Source organism: Chenopodium quinoa, unplaced genomic scaffold (assembly GCF_001683475.1).
Source record: "Chenopodium quinoa cultivar QQ74 unplaced genomic scaffold, ASM168347v1, whole genome shotgun sequence".
Classification (NCBI taxonomy): domain Eukaryota; kingdom Viridiplantae; phylum Streptophyta; class Magnoliopsida; order Caryophyllales; family Amaranthaceae; genus Chenopodium; species Chenopodium quinoa.
The window spans coordinates 4,412,355-4,430,450 of record NW_018742461.1 but is presented as its reverse complement, the minus strand read 5'-3'; the positions used below and the strand labels follow the sequence as shown (position 1 = coordinate 4,430,450).

At 34.7% G+C, this 18,096-nt stretch overlaps 3 protein-coding genes and 3 non-coding genes across 7 annotated transcripts; 5 read left to right on the top strand and 1 right to left on the bottom strand.

Moving 5' to 3' along the window:
- Positions 1–325: 325 nt before the first annotated feature.
- TRNAE-CUC lies at positions 326–398 on the top strand. The gene has a single exon. It is a non-coding gene; the product is annotated as a tRNA-Glu (tRNA).
- Positions 399–401: 3 nt separating this feature from the next.
- Positions 402–3,116, top strand: LOC110718873. 2 transcript variants are annotated; one of them, XM_021897801.1, is made up of 2 exons: positions 402–628; positions 1,979–3,116. In XM_021897801.1, exon 2 carries the CDS (start codon positions 2,051–2,053, stop codon positions 2,786–2,788), a length of 738 nt encoding a protein of 245 aa, XP_021753493.1. In that variant the 5' UTR covers positions 402–628; positions 1,979–2,050; the 3' UTR covers positions 2,789–3,116. The 2 variants fall into 2 exon arrangements, with proteins under 2 accessions (XP_021753493.1, XP_021753492.1); XM_021897800.1 differs by having other exon boundaries at positions 404–637.
- Positions 3,117–4,081: 965 nt separating this feature from the next.
- On the top strand, positions 4,082–6,985 carry LOC110718872 (fructose-bisphosphate aldolase 1, chloroplastic-like). Its single transcript, XM_021897799.1, has 6 exons — positions 4,082–4,367; positions 5,035–5,304; positions 5,411–5,520; positions 5,616–5,706; positions 5,797–6,066; positions 6,483–6,985. The coding sequence occupies exons 1-6, from the start codon at positions 4,197–4,199 to the stop codon at positions 6,759–6,761; spliced, it is 1,191 nt and encodes a 396-aa protein (XP_021753491.1). The 5' UTR covers positions 4,082–4,196; the 3' UTR covers positions 6,762–6,985.
- A 1,141-nt stretch (positions 6,986–8,126) lies between these two features.
- On the top strand, positions 8,127–8,198 carry TRNAG-UCC. The gene has a single exon. It is a non-coding gene; the product is annotated as a tRNA-Gly (tRNA).
- A 3,447-nt stretch (positions 8,199–11,645) lies between these two features.
- TRNAG-UCC lies at positions 11,646–11,717 on the top strand. Its single transcript has one exon. It is a non-coding gene; the product is annotated as a tRNA-Gly (tRNA).
- A 2,738-nt stretch (positions 11,718–14,455) lies between these two features.
- On the bottom strand, positions 14,456–14,788 carry LOC110718996. The gene has a single exon (XM_021897929.1). The coding sequence runs from the start codon at positions 14,786–14,788 to the stop codon at positions 14,456–14,458; it is 333 nt and encodes a 110-aa protein (XP_021753621.1).
- Between the last annotated feature and the right edge of the window lie 3,308 nt (positions 14,789–18,096).

The window sequence follows — 18,096 nt, the reverse complement described above, 5'->3', positions numbered from 1 at the left end:
ATTATCAAGCTAAGTCACGTTAGTTAATTGCACTACTTATATTACACTGGTTCACATATACTCTTCTTTATTGACCATCTTTCATAATATCTATTGTTAAAATATTAACTTTTTATTATAATCTTTATTCAAAAAGGATTAAGTTAAATTAATGATCAAAGTTCTTATATAGGTCTTTGATTGACCTAAATAACAAAGAAAATTATAATTATTATTGTATTTTTGGGGTTAGAATAAAATGATTTTCATATGTACAGTCTCATAGATTGTGAGAAAAATTTAGTTATAACTAACTTTAAATTGTCAGAAGAATACGAACAACAAATCCGTTGTAGTCTAGTTGGTCAGGATACTCGGCTCTCACCCGAGAGACCCGGGTTCAAATCCCGGCAACGGAATTTTTTTTATTTATTTTTGCCGCTTCGAAATTTATCGTCTTCTCCAAATATCTTTCTTAAGCTTTAAACCCTTTTATTTTGCAAATCCCTTTTTTCTCTCTCCTTTGGTTCCTTTCTAATACCCTCAATTTTTCCCCAATTTCATCCCTCTTTTTACTCCTCTTTTCAGATTATTTTTTCAAATTTTGCTGGTATTCAATTATTCGTTCCTTTTTTCCAGAAATCTAAAGGTGAATTTCGTAAGTGTTTTTTTTCTTCTTCATTTTAATTTTATCTAAATTCAAGCTATTAGTTCATTATTTGATGATTTGTATGCAATTTAATATCTGTTTTTTCAATTAAAATTGTATGATTGAGGGTTTTCTATTAATTCGAACTATTCATCCTTACTTAGGGTTTACTTTTGCGTCTAATTAACCAACTTGATGATTCTAATCAGATTCTTAGTCGATTTTTTTTGTTTTTTTTGTTTTTTTTGAAACGAAATTAAGCTTCCTTATAAAATCGTGATGTATTAGATGTAGACGGGATTTGATCCGAGGTCTTTGGTAGTGCTGGCATCCACAAAATCATGAATTGTTACTGTTGCATGGTTTTGTGCATCCTTTAGTAGTTTTGATCACAAAATTGGTGTAAGATTGTTTCTACAATATGTGTGAACTGAATACTGATTTTAAGTTTTAAGGATCATACTACTGTATATAGTAAACTGAGAATCAAATGAATATTGAAGGTAATTATAAAAGGTCCCTTTTATTGGCTGTATGTTGGTGCATCTTCGATTGTCGTTTCTTAGATACATAATGAGATGCGTTCAAACCCGTCTAGGATGAGGTTAGGTATATTGTGGTAGTTCATACAAATATGAAATTTATGATTTCTGTGGCTTTTTGCCTTTTAGTGTTTAGATGTTGAAAAATGTAGTGTACATAGTTAAATTATGAATGAGGGTCCATTGAGCTTTTATTAGTAAGGGTTATCTTTGTTATGAAATGATGCATGTTGATTTGCTAGCAATGTGGTGTATGATGCAGCACACGTTTTAGCTTTGAGTTGATCAGAATTAGGAATCACTTAGAAGATATTGTGAACAATGTATGAATCATCGCTTTAGTAATTTTGCATAACTAGAGTAAACATGTTTAGGTAATTGGTGCTTTTATCATTCGATTTCATGGAAAAGAGCCATATCTGGAACTGTTACTTAACATTAATAACAGGCTCTGAAGTTTGAGCTTTAAGTTTTTGTAATTTGAATCAGTGGCAAGATTGTTGTGCTTAACTTCTTTTGATGACCTGCTCTTGATAATTATGCCTGGCATGTTCAATCTTAATTTACCTCTTTAAGTTTGAATTTTCTCTGTTGATTAATTTATCATGGGGTATCCATCTTTGTCATTACATTGCTGATTGCTGGATGTTCTTCTTTCGTATTCTGCTTATGCCTAAAGAGTCGTACTTGCCTGCTTCCTGGATTTTGTTTGACTTGAGTTTGATTATAATGGTGAATTTTTGAAGTTGTTGGTCAGAAATGTGGAATGCTCAAGTACTCATCATTCCTTTTACTTGTTTGCTTGCAGGTGTGGTTATTTCATTCTGAATACTTTCTACTTATCATTAATTTGATTAATAGAAGGCTAATCTTGTAGCCTATGGCTATAGTAGATGATGACATGAAGGAAGACTCACTTCGTTCTGTCTTTTTGAACTCTCTAATATCCAATGTCGATGAAGAGAGTCTCTCTCTTGAAGATGTAGCCTGGGCAGATTCATGCCTGAATAAAGATGTGGATGATTCGGATACAGACTGGAGTTCTATAAAAGATGCATTATTGGAGATTATCAGCTCTCAACCAGAACCTCCATCTACTTCAGTGGTGCAGAGCAGCATGCAACTGTCTGCTGATGAAATTCCTCAATTCAGAAAAAATCTGACTAGTATGGATTTCGGTGGAGGATCTGATGAAGATGAGAATCTCATAGATGGTGATTTTGGAGAGATTGAAAGCATTAATTTATCTGAAGATGATGAAGATGATTTTGTAACCAGAAATAAGAGAGGCAGGGTGAGAGGAAAAGTTCTTAACGTTTTCCGCCCAAATTATTCTGAAGACATAAAAGTAGAGAACCTTGATTCTGATTTGAACTCGAGTTTGACAACATTAGAGGTGAATACTTCATTGGAAGACATCTTCAAAGTCTGGGATCTTGGGATTTCAGACGAGCAAGATGAGTTTGGAAAACAATTGAACAAGGCCCTTGCTGATGTTCCTTCACAGATTCAATCAAGTTCCAGTGATTCAGAAGCATTAAATGATCCGATGCAGGTGTCTATAGATGATGTCATTGCTGGCATTGGTGATCTGTCTCTCAAGCAATATACAAAATGAGTTGTTCGTTTGCTTCTAACTTTTCTTGTTTAGTTCCTGGTCATATATTCATCTGGTAGTTTTACATTTTTGCCTTCCTACTTCTACACTATGAAAGGCGAGTTTCTGTAAACTTGTTTTTGGCCTTCTGCTTTTCCTAGAAATCAGAAATGTGCTGTTGAAATGTTCTGCTTTGCTGGTAAATTGTTTATCTTCAAAGTTCTTATTTCAATGGAAGTTAAAGTGAAACTGTTCTTATTTTAGAGTAGTCTGTCATTGTACACTCCCTTTGGATTTCTTCATCAATATTGGAAGCTCACAAGTTAAGTATCCATGTCAGTTAAAAAGATTTACACGACTTAAATTATTTGAGTATTATAGTATAACACGAACATTAACAATATGTTACAGTATGTGGTAGCGATAATGGGAAGGGGAGGGGAGGAAAGAGGGGGAGGAAGGAGTAGGCTACCCTTTTCCTTTCTATCACTCATAAGGATCCTGTTCTCTTTCTTTCTAAATTCCTCAGTCCAAACACACTGCAACTTCTTTTTGAACGAAATGAGAACTAAATTCCATAATTTTGACATAGTAACCCCTGTTAGTGATACCGTAACTACTTTCTGAATTGGGCATTGAATAACATATTCGGACATCAAAATTAGCACGAGGAATCATGTGATTATTCGATAATTTAGCATGGTACTATTGTAAGTATTCTATACTACTTTCTAGTTTGTACATCTTAAATGTCTAGGTTTTTTTTGATGTGGATGAGAACATGTCAAAAATGTATTTGGTTGTGATAGTATTGCTGCTGATATCCATACTGATGTGTAAAATCCCATTTCTTCAAGTTGAAAGATAAAGCCAAGATTAATGGGACATACCCAAGGGTGGGCCCACACCCTTTATCAACGAAGATGGTTCATCCACATGGTTTGAACCACAATCTTTGATTTGAAATGGCCAATTATTAACCGTCAAATGTAGTTCATCAAACCTTACCCTCAAAATCCAGTGATTAACTAATAACCATTTATCTCTAAAATACTAAAAGACATTTTTTAGAAGGATAATAGCCTCATATTCACCTTTCACTGATAGGAATACATTGCAATCTCTGCATCATCTGTCATTTTTTTCCTATTTTTTATTTCTATTTAGATTTTCTCGCTTATCGAGCTCGAGGCGTGCCAACTAGGCAGGATTTATCATCCACATGGCGGTACGTCACTGGCCGAAGCATGACAGCCTCTCAAGCAAGACATATTATGATAACATGCATTACTAGAGTTATATAAATTTGTAGTACTGAAGCATTGATTAGCCTGTGTGGTAGAGTTTGCTAAGAGGAGGGATAAGACTTTGCATATCTTTTGGCTAGTCTGTTCTGTTCTCTTTAGCATACACAGTTCATTGAAGAAAAATGGCCTCAGCTTCTCTTCTGAAGACCTCACCAGTCCTTGACAAGTCTGACTTTGTCAAGGGCCAGACCCTCCGCCTTCCTTCCATTGCTGGTGTCAGGTTCACTCCCTCGGCTCCATCGTCTTTGACTGTCCGTGCCAGCTCCTATGCCGATGAGCTTGTTAAGACCGCGGTACGTTAAGTTAGCCTTTTCTATCTCTTTACTGATAAATTGTTTTGATGTTTGCACATGTACTTCAGTTAGCTACAGTATATAATTATGGTTGTTTTCAGAAATTTATGCCTATGATTCTAAACATTAACTTCCTCTGTTTTTAATTAGTCGCTATGTTACTTTAGTCATGTTTGCCAATGCATATTCTCAACCATTTATACTTTTTAATATCAATAAGGAAAAAAATAAAAATTGATATTAATAGATTACACATAGATATTAATCTAATCTAACAAGATTTCATATGACTTTGTTTTTATTTATCACAGAGTAGAGTCTAAGTAGATTATATGGATAGTGTACACTATATAAAAGAAACATAGCAACTAATAAAAAACCGAGGTAGTATAAAAATAGAATATTATAGCGAAATAGAAGTAATAAAGGTGAAGAAAAAAAAGAGTTTTTGTAGATGTATATAATGACCGGGAGAAGTATCTAAGTGTGGATTCTATGATTCTCTGACACTTAAGTTAATGATTTGACCACCTTAAAAGTTAACCATGTTGAAAAATTGTAGTGTTTTATTTTATGGTAAATACTAGTTATACTTGTCCACTGTAAGATAAGTAAAAAAAGAATTCAGAAGCAAATAAAGTTGTTTATTTGTGGGGGTTGTATGCAGAAAACTGTGGCATCACCTGGCCGTGGAATCTTGGCCATGGATGAGTCGAATGCCACCTGTGGGAAACGTCTTGCCTCAATTGGTCTAGAGAACACAGAGGCTAACCGCCAAGCCTACCGTACCCTTCTTATCAGTGCCCCAGGCCTTGGTCAGTACATCTCTGGTGCTATCCTCTTTGAAGAGACTCTTTACCAATCCACCACTGATGGCAAGAAAATGGTTGATGTCCTCATTGAGCAGGGCATTGTTCCCGGTATCAAAGTTGACAAGGTTCGATATCTTGCCACACTCTTACATGCAGATTAAATTAGAGCAGGAAAGTAAGTATGCTAGTGTAATATTGATATGTGAACATCGATAATGTACTAATTTACAGGGTTTGGTGCCACTTGCTGGTTCAAATGATGAGTCATGGTGCCAAGGTCTTGATGGTCTTGCTTCCCGCTCTGCTGCTTACTACCAGCAGGGTGCCCGCTTTGCCAAATGGTACATAATATGATCTTACTCAAAGAATGACTATATATTTGCTAGTTAGATGTGAATATTCACACAACAAAATTTGGATTGTCGATTTTCTACAGGCGTACTGTTGTGAGCATTCCCAATGGCCCATCTGCCTTGGCAGTGAAGGAAGCTGCTTGGGGTCTTGCTCGCTACGCTGCTATCACCCAAGTAAGCAATGAAAAACCAGAACCTAAACTTTGTTTTTTTAACAGACTATTTCACCTATATTGGTTCTTATAAATTATATGTTGTATATAGGACAATGGATTGGTCCCAATTGTTGAGCCAGAGATCTTGCTTGATGGTGAGCATGGAATCGACAGGACATTCGAGGTTGCTCAGAAGGTTTGGGCCGAAGTGTTCTACTACATGGCAGAGAACAATGTGCTCTTTGAGGGTATCCTTCTTAAGCCAAGCATGGTTACCCCAGGTGCTGAGTGCAAGGAAAGGGCCACCCCTGATCAAGTTGCTGATTACACCCTCAAGCTCCTCCACAGGAGAATCCCCCCATCCGTCCCTGGAATCATGGCAAGTTCCTATACCTTCATTACACTTAATACTAAAACGCTGAATTTAATTGACTTCAAATCATTCAGTTATTATCTGTGTACTATCATCATACATTTTAGCAAAACATTATATTCTGCCTTCGACCCTAAATTTTAGGCCACATGGTACCCGATAAGTTATGTTGGATATAAGGTTTATCTCTATACCGTTCATGGTTTTTATCCTGTCCATTCATTACCCCTTAATACTGAATTGTTGAATATAAGGTTGATCCCTAAATGTTTAATCATTATTTATGTTAGTTACAGATATTGTACATTTTAGAGAAATGTCATGTATTTTAGTTACCTCAGTCTAGGAAGATTCTAGTGTTTTCATCCCTCTGATCATTTCCTGAGAATATTGTTGTGATTTTTATTTGCTTTGGTTGGCAGTTCTTGTCTGGTGGGCAATCTGAGGTGGAGGCAACCTTGAACTTGAATGCCATGAACCAGAGCCCCAACCCATGGCACGTATCTTTCTCCTACGCAAGAGCCCTTCAAAACACCTGCTTGAAGACCTGGGGTGGAAGGCCCGAGAACGTGAAGGCTGCTCAAGATGCCCTGTTGCAACGGGCCAAGTCCAACTCTTTGGCTCAGCTCGGTAAGTACACTGGTGAGGGTGAGTCCGAGGAGGCCAAGAAGGGCATGTTTGTCAAGGGCTACACTTACTAAGAAGATTATTACCGAGTGGGAGTTCTTATTAGATTAAGTTTGTTTATTTTAATGGAGGTTGATCACGGACCTAAAATTTGTGTATTTAAGTTTGAAGGCCCTAATGATGTGATTAACGGCCATGAAACAGACTTTTTTGGTCATTACTTAAATTGTATGTACCTTATACTCAAGTTTTAATAAGATGTTCAGCTACTAATGAGATTTACCTTGGCTCTTGGAAATTGGTTATTGCTTTTAACAAGGGTTTGAAATGACATAATTTTCTTCTAAACTTTAATTTTATGTTTTCTTCTTGTACTAAATAGTATATTAAAACATCACCTTAAACTTATAAGGTCCGTTTTGGACTTTTGGTTCAATATTTTTTCAAACAATGGGACTTGGATGTTAAATTACCCCACCGTTGTTGCTGTTCTGCACTTCCGCCACCATTGTTTACAGATTTGTTTCCTTGGTTCTTGCTTCATGTTAATTTGCGTTTTAGTTGCATTAAACATTTCTTTAAGATAAGGAAACAAGTAATAATCAGGAGTCCCTCTCTTTAGGGGAGCGTCTAATTTATTCGTTTCAATGATTTACATACATAATAACGTATAAGATGATCAATGTTAGCCAAACTTTCTTCAAAAATATGTTAGCCTTACAGTTATCCGCTCTGCTTTTCTCCCTAAAAATGTGCAGTATCTCCCAGGTAAAGAAATAGTTGAGTGAGCATTTGACGTTGGTATGATTTTGTGGATCTTCCATGGGTACTTTCCAAATCCCTTTAGCCTGATAGCAACCTGTAAACCTTTGTGTGCTTGATGGCAACCTGTAAACCTTTGTGTAGCTATTGTCATTGCTTCTGACCAAGATCGTAAGAGTCGTGTTGAGGTTGTTCGTGTGGGCTGGGACGTGCAGTGGTTGCTGTGATTGTCGTGGATGAAGCTGATGAGGAGTTGGTTTTACATGAGCCATCAAAGTTAAGATTGTAGCATCCCATAGAGGAAGTAGGCGGTAGACCACCGAACAAAGGTGTGAGATACGTAGTGTTATGGTTGATGGGATTGGATGATGGTGTTGAAAGTGTTTGAGTTAAAAGGGTATACAAGCAAATGAGCAAAGAAATAACCTTAGTTGTACCATGCACAAGGTACAACCGATTGTACATTAAAAAAAAAATCACTAATCCAAAAATTTTCAATTTCATATAGTAGAACTTGAAATCTTTTTTTTTTGGATTTACGATATGTGTAGGCGGTAGAAACATTGAAATTGAAGAGCATTTTTCTTACCTAAAAAAAAACTGAAATATAGCATATATTCTTGCACTCCTTGTATAAAGTATTTGATATTTATTAATTATATTTGAATTAACAAATAGCGTTTGTAGTCCAACGGTTAGGATAATTGCCTTCCAAGCAATAGACCCGGGTTCGACTCCCGGCAAACGCAATTTTTTTCCTTACCATCCTCTGTTTTATTATTGTCATGATTTGCACAAACACTTCTACTAGTAATTGTGATGCGAGTCCACTTGTTGATGCGGTTGCCTACTTTCATATCGCCATTAATTTGCTCCCCGGAGCCATTGGTATTATTTACAAAATTGAGTACACAGCCCCCGGGAGACGGGGCATGAAAGGAAGGTAAAGGATTATAGCCATAGTTCGGGTTGTGAGGAGCATGAAAAGGAGGATGATGATTATATAGTGATGGTGGAACATATGCATGACCAATATTAGGAGGAGCTCCTCCTTGAGTTTTAGGAGCAGAGTTATTTTGGTTTGTTTTTTGCACTTTTGAAGTGATTATATTGATAATACACTTATGAGTTGGGGAGGAAACCATGTGTGAGATGCAAGAGAAAGGGTTTTGATCATAGAAGAAGAGGGACGAGTAAAAAGAAATAGATGACTTTGATACCATGTGAAGAGAGTAATACGCGTATATTTAAATGTCAAATTAGAGGTATATGTACAATTATGAGCTTCATCATTTAAATTTATTATCATAATAACTTTTGATAATATATGATTTGTCACTAATCAATGTCTCCCAGTTAAATTAGTAGCTAGGATTCTATAATTGTTGGACAAAGATGAGCTAGATACTATTCTTCTTTTTAGTGATTAATTGGCTATTTCATTGTACAGAGATTCGTCCAATGGACTAATGGAGTTTGCATGTAATAATGTTTAGTACTAATTAACCTAATTATATTATTCTCCTTACATAAACTTTGTACTCGAATTTATTTATTTGGCCCCTTATCTTCTCAAATGAATTGAATTTTTTACTCTATATTTTGAATGTAATTATAGTCGTACATAAACGAGAGAATCACAAAAGTTCATTGGGAGATCATATTAATTAGTGTATGCATATCGACTGAGCATCTATTCATGATTTATTGCATAAGAATGTAAGATTGTGAGAGAAAAAAAATTATCTATGACAACCCAATGCTTATGATCATTTTCCTAAATAACGACAACTATTAGAACATAATTTCTTATATGAAACCTTAAAGGTTAGCAAGAACTTAGAGCTTACTCATATACCTTGTTACAAAATTATTACAACCCTATTATTATTAGTAATGCGTATGTGACAGTCAAACTAGATTTAACTAGCTAGACATCCGGCCAATATCCCCTAGAGTAACATCCCCGGATTTATTTTGGCTGTCTTTATTGTCATGATTTCCACCAATACTTCCGATTTTGACATGACTCGAACTACTGCTATTGTTGCCAACTTTTACATCGCCATTGGTTGTGTACCGGAGCCATTAGTATTATTTCCGGAGTTCAATACATAGCCTCCGGGAGACGGGGCACGGAAGAAGGGTAAAGGGTTATAACCATAAGGGTAAAATGGAGGAGGATAACCGTAGTTTGGGTAATAAGGAGTACCAAAAGGAGGATGATTGTATAATGGTGGTGGAAAAACATGACTAGCATTAGGAGGAACTCCTCTTTAATTAGTAGGAGCTGGATTTTGCATATTTGATACAGTTTCTTTGATTTTTTTGGGTTATGTAACATGAGAGGACTAGTTCCACCTTTTATAGACATCAATGAGAGTATGAGACGTAGTAATGGTGGTATCGTATTAAGTATTATATTGTTTTTATTTGTTTATCAATAACATCTTAAGAGTTCTAAAGGCTGAAAAGCATATGCTTCTTTAGATTCAATCTTGGATATTTTTGTTTTAAATTAGTTATGTTCTTTTTTTGATGGAAAGATGGATCGCATAGCGGATTTTATTAATTCAGTTCGAGCTAGTTTTGTCAATGTTACGAGACTTGAGAGAAATATCCCTATTGTACATCCAATTTGAACACAACTACGAGTATCCCACCTAGCTACTGGACTTCTTGCATGGCCTCTTAACTTCGATCATATTGTTGAACATGTGCATTGCCTTCTTTCACCTATAAATTCCCCAATCACGTTAACTAATGGTACTTCTTGTACTAACAATAAGGTGCATTTATATCTTTAAGAACTTACTAGTTTAAAAACTCTACAATTAAGCATGCTTGGTTAGGAATTTAGGATAATAATTATTAATAAGCTAACTAAACCTAACTGTGCATTAAATTACTATCAAACTGCAACAATTTGGGATAATTAATTTAAGGCCAGGGTGATACATCCCCAAAAGTCCAAGTTGTTAAGTACATATTGTTTTTCTTCATTACTATTCATTAACACATTTAAAGACAACGTTAGCTAGCTCATAAGACAAATTTACAAGAAATTTCACATACATACTTGTTTGAAAGATTACAAGAACATTTCATCACATATTTATTAGGAGATTATTTTTAATTAATTATCATAACTTTTGATATGATTATTCTTCTTTAAATTGATACTTGTATAAAGAAAAATGAGCCAGATACAAGTGAAATGTACTTCTTTTTAGTAACCTACGTAGTATTTTTTTCCTTAACTTATTGTTTCGTTGAGAAATTATTTTTATCTACTCTCCCTTCATTTTAATCTCTTAAAAAATGTGCCTACGTAACGACTAGCAGCAAATACTAACATATCAATTGTGTCAGTCAAACAACCAGGCCACCTAAATAAACATCAACCGAACATTTTTCTAGTGGTATGGCAGGTACCATTCATGAAGAATTATTGCTCGACAAGCTAGGAGGATTACGCTGAATCGCTGATTGCTGAAAAGTAGAGGTGGGCATGGGCCGTGCTGGCCCGCGGGCAGCACGAGCACGGCACGATGGTGGCACGGCCCGGCACGGTGACCAAGGAGTGGGCCGTGAACACAATTTTGAAAAATTGGCACGAGCACGGTGGGTGGGACGGTAATTTAGCCCGCCGGCATGGCCCTCCAGCACGGCACGCGGCACGGCACGACCCGTGCAAAACGACTATATTTCGTTGCTTCCAACAGTCATAAAACGGCTATAATAATAAATTAATAATAAAATTATCATAAATAATAATAAAGAGTAAAAGAACTATAATAATAAAAATAAGAATATTAAAAAAAACAATAATAATACAAAAACATAAACATAAATTAATAAAATTATTTAAATATAATCATTTAAAAAGTTGTTCAAAAAAAATATATATCAATTTCTTTTTTTTAAAAAAAATATATTAGAAATTCTGGGCAGCCCAGCACGGCACACGGATCGTGCCGTGGGCTGAGGTGTGCCAAATAATAGCCCGGCACGGCCCGCCAAGTTACAGGCACGGCACGGCCCAACACTAGCCACCACCAGACACGGCCCGCGGTGGCCCGACCCGACACGCTGCCCACCTCTGTGAAAAGCATTTACATTTTTTGTGGGGAAAAACAATGCACTTAAAATAAATCCTGAAAATAAATCAAATATAATTCAATCATAAACATCAAGCGTTTGTAGTCCAACGGTTAGGATAATTGCCTTCCAAGCAATAGACCCGGGTTCGACTCCCGGCAAACGCATATTAGTTTTAGTTTTGGATTTTATGTTTTATGGTTGATAACATTAAAAACCTTTTTAAGAGAAACATGAATGCTTAATAATAACTTTTCATTTTGGGAGTTAGTTAACACCCCATGCACCTTAATGGCATGGCTCTGTCACTCTAGTGCAAGTATACAACAGAAGAGAAAGTACATAATTTTGAGTAGTTTAGTAAAACAAAGATAATACTTAAAAAGTTACTGTGGTCCGACAATTAGCCAATGTTGGCTAATTTAACATCACCAACAAGTTGTTGTCCACCTTGGTTGCCAATGTTGCTACCAATACTTCCAATCTTAACACCTCCAGTTCTTTGGCTTCGGTTCCCAATTTTGACATCTCCATTCTTTTGAATTCCTGATCCATTCACATTGTTACCCGTGCTGTAGTACGATCCATACATACCATTAGGGGCATACGCGGGAGGGTATCCATAACTCGGGTTGGAATAACAAGGCGGGTTTGAGTTTGATTGATAATTGTTGGATTGATGATAGCTACCATTATTTGGAGGAGTTTGTGTTGGTGAGGGAGGAGTACAATTAGCATTAGGGTTTGGAGAAATTGGAACAACATTATCAATAGCATCAACGAGGCCCATATTTTACAATTGAAATTATAAGCTAATGTTGAGGTGAGTTGTTTTTTGATATGAAAAATATTAGCAAGAGATACAAATCCTCTCTATATAAGAAGGCAAGATCAATTGTCCAAGCATAAAGCATCTGCTTAAAATTTAAGCTAAGCAAATTACTTGCTGATGAATGATGATAAGATTCGCAATAAAGTGGTTGATACGAGGATAATTAAAGATTTTTATGAATTCACAAAGTTTTTCCTGTTACAGTAAGACCACATGATCAGCAGTGTTATCCAATCATAGCTAAAGACGTGTCTGTATTGATGGGAGATTAATTTTGATTGGCCGAGCAAAGAAATTGGATAGATGCCTTAAGCTAGTGGATGATAACCTAAGGATATAGGGTCACTATCAACATAACCTTTGAACATATCCCATGATTATAACTTTATAAAGCATGTATATATACAGAAAATCTAGCTCTTGTATGTAAAAAGCAAAGGAATGTAACTTTTTTGAAGGTTAGAAGTATGTATTTTTGTAGAACATGGACGGTGGCCAAATCAGTGATTCTGTACCCACCATGTTTGAAAAGGCATATATCCTTACTTCCTTAGAGTAGAACAATAGTTATTATCGTGACTTCGATTAAAATTTTTGCATTGACATTAGCCTGTGCCCATATTCGTTATTCTGTGTGGCCTCACCATGTATGAAAAGCACAAATTCTTAGGGTAATTCTGTTTGTAACAAGTTTATCGCGTAAAATGGAGTCATATGTTCCGTAACACACAAGTTCAATTTGATCAACTTTCATATAGCCCACTTTATTCAATAATAATGAACATCTAAAGTTCACATGTTTAAAGATTACCTTAAAACATAACAGGATAGACAGCATACATTTTTTGCTACCCTTGGAGCCATTACATAGTGATTAACATATGCTATACAAATAATATTAAACCCGACCTATTTAATTAAATGATCAACGTACATAAGATTCATAGGCCAGCTTGACGTTGTAATGCATTGTTAAGTTTAGTTGTTACGATTGCCAACTTTGACATCTCCATTCGATTGTGTACCGGAATGATTGACATTAAAGCCGGAATTGTAAACATTTCCCGCTATAGGAATATAGCTACCTGGTCCCCAAGGAAATATAACAGTAGGATATTCATGACCTTGATCGGTAGGCTGAGTAGAAGCTGGATTTGGCGGCGATTGGTGGTTAGCCATGGATTGGTTTTGGTTGTGATCGGAAGGAAGACGAGGAGGATAGCCGTATTTTTCGTATTGTTCTGGTGGATAACCTGGTGGGAAAGGCGGAGGGTAGCCATATCTTTTTAGTTCTAGAGGATAACCTGGTGGAAACACTTGAGACATGTTATTGTGATGCAAGTTAGCTAGCTTTGTATTTGTGTATGTCTAGAAAAGCCAATCCTCTTGACACCTTATATAGATGAGAAAGTGAAGAAAATATCGAAATTTCATAAAATAAAGGTAACTAGAATAAAATTGATATTTTTGCATATTAACTTTATTAAGCAACAAAATGTGATCAAATTTCACAAATGTGCATGTAGCTTGTCTTTAATTATTAAAATTAATCTTCCCGGGCTTTTGGCCACAGATTATATCGTGCACTTAGCACTGCTCAGGATGGTGTTTCGAATCTAGCTAATACATGCGTGCTACACGTGATTGCATGAAGGGATCACATGATTTGCTAGGGGATGTTGTGCATATATATAATCTCAAAGAAGTTATGCATGTTTGGTTTAGCCCTACTAATTGTCTAATTGGCAATGATTAAGAACGTGATTAGATCAAAAGTAAAAGTATAATCACGTTTCAAGTTTGGTTGTTTGTTTAATCTACTTCTGATTATAATGGACAAAAAGCCTCAAAATGACACAAATATCTTGAACTTCACATATATAAACTTGAAATTCAGACAACAAATTGTCAAAGACATCATAATCATACAAATGATAGCAAATCTTCAGAGTTACAAATTATCGCAACTAACGATACAATAAAAAGCATAACAAATAAAAATAGTTTTTTTTTTTTTTTTAAAGACAAACTAATACATAGATAAATTATTCGATCAAATTTACAAAATTAAGCTTAAGCACGACCACCAATGTTGCCAAGAGTAACATCACCAGCTACTTGTTGTCCATTAGTATTACCATGATTCCCACCAATTTTCCCTATATCAACACCTCCGGATTTCTCCTTATTATTCCCAACGTTCACGTCCCCGTTCTCTTGCGTACCGGACCCATTCGTGTTACCCCCGGCGTTAAAAACACTCCCGGGGAACGCGTTATAAGGGGCCGGATACCCCCAAGAGTAGTAAGGAGGGTAGCCACAATTCGAAGGCGGTGGATAACACGGTGCCGGGGCATAACCATAAGGTGGATACCCTTGAGTTGGAGCTGAAGCAGGAAATTGCATGGCTAACAAATTTGTAGGACTTTTCTATGTAATTTTTATTTTTTTGACGTGTTTGTGAAAATATCTTCTTTAATTGTATTTTGAAGTGTTATATTTTGTGACATATCATCTCCTTTTATAGAGGTAGGCAATTATAATAGAGTACCTGATTCAAAGTACTACTATAATAATACGAGTACAATAATTTAATGATTTGCAACTTGCTTGTGAATTATAAATTGGTCCTAAAATTTTATTCTTAAAATTATCACGATCAATCACTTTGTTCCTAGAATTGTGATAAGAGATAGGATGGAATTTTACTCATGATTGGACTTGGATAATGACTTCTGTGAATTTATGATCTCTCGATCTCATCCATAGAATATATCGTGATTAATGTGAATATTAAGGTTGCGTCACATACTATTGTTGCTCGTCTCCATGTTGACTTTGATCATAAATAATAAATAATTTTTATACTCGCAGTACCGATACATTAAACATACCAAATATATGTAGGATCGGAATGACCTTTTTTCAGGTCTAATACGGTCAATTAAGTTATATAAAAGGTAATAAATTCATATAAGATAATATAAAGTATAACATAGGGTTAATAAGTTCAAATAAGACATATAGTATTAGAGTTTAGATAAGATAAAGATAAGTTCCTATAAAATCTCATGGTTCATTAAGATCTGTAAGATAAGTAATACAAATGGAGTAATACGAATGAAATAAAGGATGATAGATTCAGATATAATAAAATGTTGATGATTAAGTTCAGATAAGATAAGAAAATAGCTAATAAATTCGGATAAAATACCCTTATAATAATAAGTGAAATAATGTAATGTAATTATGTAAAGCCTCATATAGAAAGAGGAGTGAAGACATTAATGTTCGCAACTTGACAAGTCGCAAGTCCCCCTAGTAGGCTAGTATTTGCAAATGGAATAGGAATCGGAATTATTCTGCTAATGAACTTAACAATTAAGTCAAATTATTCTAGATCTTTGTTATATATGGACTCACTATAAGCTACATTTTGAATCACAAGTTTAGCATATATATGTGAATGTCTTGTTTAGCTAAGAATTTTTACATGGGCCACTATATATATATATATATATATGCAATCATGCATGAATTGATTTGCCAATTGTTATCTCATTCTCTAAAATGATTTTAATATTTTTAGTTTCTGTCCGTTTCTTAAACATTTAAATTATTTTCACTTTGTTCTGTATTTGACAAATCCATTTATTATTTTACTCTTGTTATCCCACAATATTTATACATTTATATTCACTCTATCTTATTATAATTTAATTCTTACACCAACCCGGCCACCATTTTAACACTTTCTGATCTCCAATTATCTTAATCTACAAACAATAAATTAAATATTACTTTAAATTGTAATAATTTTCAGACATGAAGGGAATATATCAAAACAAATACTCAAGCTATTTGATAATAAAAGAAGAAAAAAAATCTATCCCCATAATAAGAAAAGGTTCACTACTACACCTACCCAAATGCCCCAAATAATTAACTAATTTTGTTTTCTTCCTCACAAAACTTAAAGAATTGAAGAATTTAGGTATCTAGCTATGTATGTAGCTTCATTATCACCAATCAAGAAAGTTGGCTTGTCCAAGTAGATTGTTTGAGCAAACTTTTGTGTTTGAATTCTATAATTTTTTTTTTAAGTATTTGCATTATTTGTTTTATCGTATAATGTAACGAGTACTAACTTGAAATTTGACTTTTATTACAAATTTTACACGTTGGTAAATTAAAATAAATATTTTTTCTGTACTCACGTGTTTATCAAGGTAAAAGTTGAAAATATTAAAATTTCTATATGCATTATCTATTAGTAAAGATTTTTTCTTTTCTTCAATGTTTGGCTGACATATTTCTCTTTCTTTTCATAAACAATATAGATTCACATAATTAATTTTTTCCTTTTTAACCTGCTATTACTAATAAAAGTGTGGTTTTGGATATAATTCATTGAACGTAATTATATTGGCATAGCAATTGCGATTGTGTTTTAAGATATTTGAGCTCGAATCATATTCAACCATGTTTTCAATTTTTTACTAAAAAAAACAAAAAAAAAAAATCATTCAATCAATATTTGATAAAGACTATGTGTCTAATGTGGGCAATCATCTTTGAAGACTTTCATACATAACTTGATAACTACAAAAGTTTAGCATGTGTGAGTTAATTCATACATTGGTCACTCTATGCATGATATGATGTATAGTTAGCCAATTGATTGAGACAAAATATGTAATATCGCATGTGAGCTTTTCAGAGCAAGATAAGCAAATAAAATTATCTCGTACTTAAAATGCTCCGATGACTTACCCAAAGACTCTATTTACAAATTTTGATTTCAACCTCACAAAGTTAAAGCTTAATTAGCTTTATTATCACCAATCTTGAATGTCGGTTGCAATCCTATCAAAAGTTGGCTTGTCCAACTTTTTAACACGTTTAATTTTAGTTGAAAATGGGTATGGATTACCCACAAAACACGGATTATTTACAAGCCTAAAGAAAGTTCATTGGTAGATATCTTTGATTTTAACTACTGTAAGACGATTGTTACTTACAGCCTATTGTAAGGTTAATAAGTAACCTATCACAAGGTCAGGATGAGAATAGGAAACCCCAATTCTCATGTTTGCAATTGCGATTGTACTGTGGCTAGAGTTATTAAATTTCGCTTTCTTACCGTATATATTCAAGTTTGTTACAATTGTATCTAAATATTAAAATTTTATCCGTCTAGGCCATTATATGTCTTAATTGTAACTTGGAGCAAAAACTTATGCCAATTTGAGTGACAAATAAATTTCAGGGCATCTACATACCTTGTGGCCTGATAACTAATCTACTTAGAATAGGGAAAAATCAAAATCTAGCAAAAATTGCCATACATAATAATAGCTTTAGATACATAATGAACATAAATTACATACTAATATTATCCAATGCAACTTATTGAGAATGATCAAGATCTGCTGCTATAAAATCTGACAGAAACGTCTCTGGTGTTACCGACTTCAGTATGCACGTTCACATCGCCGTTAGTCTGTGTACCGGAGCCATTAACGTTGTGGCCGGAGTTATAATGAGAGTAACCACCACCAACCCCAGGGGTAAAGTAGTTCAAAATCACCTGTCCTACCTGCCATCCAGTAAGTTGGCTCAACTGATGATGACCGCCGTTGTTACTAACAGGCGTTCTTACAACAGCAACCTCTTTACTAGCAGCAATTGCAGTAGTGGTAGTAGTAGTATTA

What these genes read in the sequence shown, in the direction of transcription:
- LOC110718873 (XM_021897801.1), top strand. Translation starts at nt 2,051, where the DNA reads ATGGCTATAGTAGATGATGACATGAAGGAAGACTCACTTCGTTCTGTC.
- LOC110718872 (XM_021897799.1), top strand. Translation starts at nt 4,197, where the DNA reads ATGGCCTCAGCTTCTCTTCTGAAGACCTCACCAGTCCTTGACAAGTCT. An exon ending in CCGGTATCAAAGTTGACAAG is followed by an intron (nt 5,305 to 5,410) that starts GTTCGATATCTT and finishes ACTAATTTACAG; the next exon opens with GGTTTGGTGCCACTTGCTGG. An exon ending in GGTGCCCGCTTTGCCAAATG is followed by an intron (nt 5,521 to 5,615) that starts GTACATAATATG and finishes GATTTTCTACAG; the next exon opens with GCGTACTGTTGTGAGCATTC.
- LOC110718996 (XM_021897929.1), bottom strand. Translation starts at nt 14,788, where the DNA reads ATGCAATTTCCTGCTTCAGCTCCAACTCAAGGGTATCCACCTTATGGT.